The sequence below is a fragment of the Rhagoletis zephyria genome, unplaced genomic scaffold (assembly GCF_001687245.7).
Source record: "Rhagoletis zephyria isolate East Lansing unplaced genomic scaffold, Rhagoletis_zephyria_1.1 Rzeph_scaffold_26077, whole genome shotgun sequence".
In the NCBI taxonomy this organism is placed as follows: domain Eukaryota; kingdom Metazoa; phylum Arthropoda; class Insecta; order Diptera; family Tephritidae; genus Rhagoletis; species Rhagoletis zephyria.
Window position 1 is genome coordinate 1 of NW_016183135.1, and position 5,357 is coordinate 5,357.

A 5,357-nucleotide genomic window follows, 5' to 3' on the forward strand; every position below is an offset into this window, starting at 1 on the left:
GTGTTACCGGTTTACATACCGATCACATAGCAGTGAAAATCAGTTAGATCGGTGCCATATAAAGTATATCCTCCATACCTCTGATTGTTTAGAGGCGTTTTTTTTATATAAGTATGTAACTCCTCTATCGATGTATGCAGATGTATTCAAAATCAGTAATCTGTCAAACTAAAATTTGCAGATGTTCATGAAAGGTATGAAGCCTTCGGCATAACCGAAGACAGCGCTGCTCTTACTTGTTAAGTTTTGTCGTTTTGATACATATTTCAAATCAAACTTCGCTCATCGTAAACGTCTTATATGAAAATGATGATATGAAAAAAATATCTGTTTGCTTCCAAGTAAAACGATGCTTTGCCTACGATGTCAAATTTAAATTCAAGTATTCACATCGTTTCTATTCATAATCGGCGATTATTAACTGGTTATATTTTTACTTACTCGTGCAGGTCCCTAAGTATATACATACAATTTAACTTTAACGCTCTAGAACGTTTTTATTTACTTGTGCCAAATTTTTGCATGGTTGAAACGAACATAGAAAGTTCTATTGATCTGCATTTTCCGTTTTTGCATAGCTGAATGCATATTTTTGCCTCTTGTTTAGTATTTCAATTCCAATTCAACTCCTGCATCCACCACAACAATTAAGTATTTATTAATTTTTCGTTGATAAATGAAGACAATTTTGCGTTTATTATTTTTACAAACTCAAGAACTTTTAAAATTTAAATCAATCGGCACTGAAAATAGAAAATAAATATTCGAGTGTTTTTAAAAATCATACACATTTCATTTTAATTCTGATAGTAAATCTTTAATTAATCTGCTTTAACTATAACTCTAACTTTTTTATTATATGCACTAACGGCTTGGAAATGTCTCTTCTTTGCATTTTGCATAGCCTGGCGTATGCATTTGTCGGGTTCGTCGGACTCCACGGCTTCTATAAATTGTGTTAAAAAACATACATACATACATAACACAATTGACTCACTATACGCTTTCGAGTTTTCAATGTCTCACCTCTTAAAACGCAGTAAAAGTCTTTGTAATCCTTTAGGCGTCCCTTGCCATGTGTGCCATCTAAATTGAAGTCTACAATGACGCTTTCAGCTAAGACATTCTTAATATTCTTTTGAATTTGATTTCGTATCAACGTTTTGATTGCCGCGACCTGTTGATAGTTGGAAAAAATGAAATAATTTTAAAATAAAAGTTTAGGAAAAATTATATACTACTCACGTAGCCATCGCGATTTTCTTTATTAATTTTACTATCTAAATCAATTAATTCCTCTTGATTGTTTATCGGGAATTCATCTATCACTTCACTCGATACCGTTTCATGGCGAATAATCCTTTTGATGAGTGATGACTGATTAGTTAAGGTTTCCACCACCATTGCATTCTGCTTCATAAGTATTTCTGTTTTAGAAATAAAATGCGATATTGTAATTTTAAATAAAATCTCTTTTGAGTTTGGAACTTAGACTTACTTCTTAGCTTTTTAAATTCATTCATCGTGCGTCCGCATTGTGTACATGATGGTGTGGTATCTGCAACTGCAAATGTTAAATACCTTTAGTTAGTTTAGTACTATATATGTATAAAGGTTTTAATCTATTTTAACATTCTAAAATGCTAATTATGTTCCGGATCTGCTGCATATGATCTTGTATTTACATATTTTGGTGCATTTGTAAATTCACCACAATAAAATGCAAACCTTTGCCGTGGTAGCAAGCATAAAATTTGCAAATGCTCTTCCAAATAGAAATCCAAGATCATTTCCGCAATATCCTGAGCAGTCCTAATGTATAATATGTAAAGTCCGACCGATTCCTGATGCCGATTAATCGACCGGAGGGCAAAGAATCGGCAGATGACGATGCTGATGCCGATTCCTTAAAAAAAATACCTGAATATAAATGCATTGAAGAACAAATGTTTTTAATACATTTTATAATAAAAAATTAAAAAACATAAACAAATAACTAAATAACATTACAAAAACAAAAATCAGCCAAGAATCTATTCACTTATTTGTGTACATACATAAATTTTTTTTAAAAAATAGTATACCGCTTACACATAACATTGCAATACTTTGTTCCATAGTGTTTTTTTATTCAATGTAAAATAAGTAGTTAATTCGAAATTACGTTTCCTAGTTTTACTCATAATTTAACAATCCAGTGAAAAGACCCCGAAAGATTTAGGAATTCAGCGATTAATTCAAGGATAATTGTAACAATACATACAGTGACGAAAATATAAATATGGAAGAGGCTCTTAAGCATTCTTTGGCGGTTTCCCTTTCGTTTATTTAATGTTTATTACTTTGTTATGAAAGTATAGCTCGTTATCTAACATTGTTACATGGTTGTAAGTAAAAATTTCAAACTTTATACAAAAATTAGAATTCGGACAGTTTTTTAATTAGATTTTCTAGAAACATTCTGAGTATGCAGCTTTGTAGCCCATTCAATTTTATTATAACGAAGTGCAAGTTTTAAGTAGCTAGGACTTAGCGGTGATTTGTATAGAAGAAAATGCGTGAACAAAAATGTGTCAAAAATCAAAATATACTAAAATTAAAAAAATGCGTACTCAAAAAAGTTCTACAAAATCTGATTAAACAGTTTCAATCAGTTTGATGAACATTCATTCAGATTTGTCTAATTTTTATAAATGTTCTGGAAAGTTGAAATTATTTACAGGGTTTTGTTTAGATAGTAAGCTATATTTTCATAAAAAAAAAACAATAAACATTTTTTAAAGAAAGAAAAATAGCCAAAACTTGCTAAAATATGTCTTCGCTATTTACATTCTCGCCACCGAACAACATAAAGAATGATGACGAATCATGAGAACACATTTATGACAGGAGGACTCAAATGCATTAATATTTTAAGCTTTAAAGGAAGTAATAAAGCAAAAAATAAATAACATGCAATGAAGTGCGAAAAAAGTAAAAAGAATCGGCTAAAAATCAGCCATTGCCGATGCCGATGCCGATTATTTTGGCCGATGCCGATTAATCGGTCGGACTCTAATAATATGTACTAAATAGCTTATACCCACGGGATTCATCCCACATTTTTTATAAAAATTGCAAAATACTTAAAAAAGAACGTATATTTTATTTCTCCTCTATTTTTGCTATAGCTGTAAATTTATTTAAGCGAGTTAGAGTCTTTTAAAATTATCAAAGTTCAGCTTAAAAAGCTACCAGAGAACGCCGGGTCAACTTGTAACTTTCCAGAAGGTGCCACGATCGATTTTACAATATTTACACCTCTAATTCACTAACGTGGCATTGGTAAAATACCACAGCTCAAAACTCTGGCTAAATGCTTCAAGAAAAATTTAGATTATAAGGGGGACTTCCACGCCCCTTTTAAATTAACTTACACTTCTATTGATTACACTGGTTTACAGCAAAAATGTTCTATGGATACCACTATCCAATTCCCATGTAGAGATATATGCAATTTACCGTTGCTCTGCTTTAAAAAATAGTGGTTTCACTTAATCACGTATATCTTACGAACCCATTGAATAATCGAGTACGGGAAATGAAAGCAAGTGAAATTCTCCATAAACTGTATATCTATCACTTTTCGATAGCCCTGATTGTTTCTGAGAAGTTAGTCATTCATTTCGGACATCTCTTGTTTTCGATGCAAACACTCTACCTACTCAGGTGGGTGGCGTATGAGTAACACTCTTTTTTTGCTGATATTTCATACAAAAAATCCTTGCACATTTTCACTTGACCAATCATTATTTTGTTATTTATATTTCGATTTTCTTCATTGGTAGCTTAGTTTTTTTCTAAAGGAACAGGCTTTAACACAAGTGCAAATTTACACACAAACTGTTATTTTTTGACTTCTTTCCCTGTTACAGTTTGAATTTTTTGCATTTTTCCATCAAAAAACAAAAAATCTGGAATGACTAATTAATTACTCAGAAACTATGAGGATTGTGGATAATTTCATTTTCTATCATTTGCTCGTATTACGATTATTTAATTGGTTCGTAAGATATACCTGATTAATTGGAAACACTTTTTTTTTTAAGCTCAATAACGGTAAATTGCACATATCTCGAAAACGTATCCAAAAAAATTAGCTCAGTTTTCGGAATCAGGGAGTGAGCTTACATACAAAGTGGATAGTGACGTCTGAAGAACAAAATCAAAATTAAAATTTGTGATCCAGTGTTATTAAATCAAGTCCGATTTTTAGTGAAATCGACGAAAATGCTATTACTGAATCCGAATAGCCGCGAACGTAGTGTATACATTGAATACACACGTTCGTAGAAATTCGCATTTTGCGATCGTATTTTCGTAGATTTTACGAAAAAATCGGACTACGTTGAATTCTGTGATAGCCCCCTGTTTGTAGCGGGAGAGGAGAATCAGTGTTTAGCAGCCTGGCCAAGTAGCAGATGAGAGACTTGCACGATACGTGACCCTAGTATCGTTTCTATTTGATATAAAGGCGATGAAGGCGACCATCAGTTTATTTCGACCCCCACGGAGAACGATTGGTTTCTCGAATGTTTTGAGTTGCCACGCGATCTTAATATATCGAAATAATTTTTAGCCTGTGACAATGCCTGCAAAGTTTGCAGTAAGTGGCACTTAGTAAGTGCGCCAAATTTGGTTCTGAAATACATACTCTATATACATACATAATTTATTTTTTATATACCCATCCAGTCAAATACGCTCCTAATATGGAATGAAAAGGAAGTCAAGGTGTTTGTTATCTTGATTTAAGGTTTTTTTGTATCTAATCTGTTAAGGCAGTGTCACAAGATTAGTAAATTTATACAGATTCGTACATTTTTTATACTGGGCTACTGGGGTACAGAATAAAAACAAAATTGGGCCGATAGTTTTTTTGTAGTCACACGATTGGTACAATATATCAAACTTCTATTGAAGAGTTTCAACAAATTGTTTTTCGTGAATGAGAAAAAGAAAAATGTTTGTGCACTCACACGATTGCGATACGATTTCCACCAAATTTTGGGCAAATCACCAATCGTGTGAGACTGCCTTAAGATTTATAATGTCATAGCCGGAAATACTTTGAATTGAATTTAGTATAATTGGAAAAATAAATTTGCTCTTAAAAGCGGTGTTCGGCTGTAATTATTAAAACTATTTAAAAATTGTCGAGACGAAAGCTCGTAAAAAACAATCGGAAAGGATTATATGTACCTTCGTTGACACAAAATTAAAAAAAAAAAGTTTTTACACTGTGCAACACATTTTTCTAACAGAACAAAAAAAACAACACAGTGCGATAGTACTGATCTAGAATAGCAACACTCTAC

The 5,357-nt window shown here is 32.2% G+C and overlaps 1 protein-coding gene across 1 annotated transcript; it reads right to left on the minus strand.

Annotated features, from left to right (window-relative positions):
* Positions 1 to 388: 388 nt before the first annotated feature.
* On the minus strand, positions 389 to 1,563 carry LOC108382280 (uncharacterized). The gene is made up of 4 exons (XM_017638666.1): positions 1,499 to 1,563; positions 1,246 to 1,427; positions 1,027 to 1,177; positions 389 to 946 (listed from the first exon to the last, which is right to left on the minus strand). The coding sequence occupies exons 1-4, from the start codon at positions 1,521 to 1,523 to the stop codon at positions 822 to 824; spliced, it is 483 nt and encodes a 160-aa protein (XP_017494155.1). The 5' UTR covers positions 1,524 to 1,563; the 3' UTR covers positions 389 to 821.
* Positions 1,564 to 5,357: the final 3,794 nt, after the last annotated feature.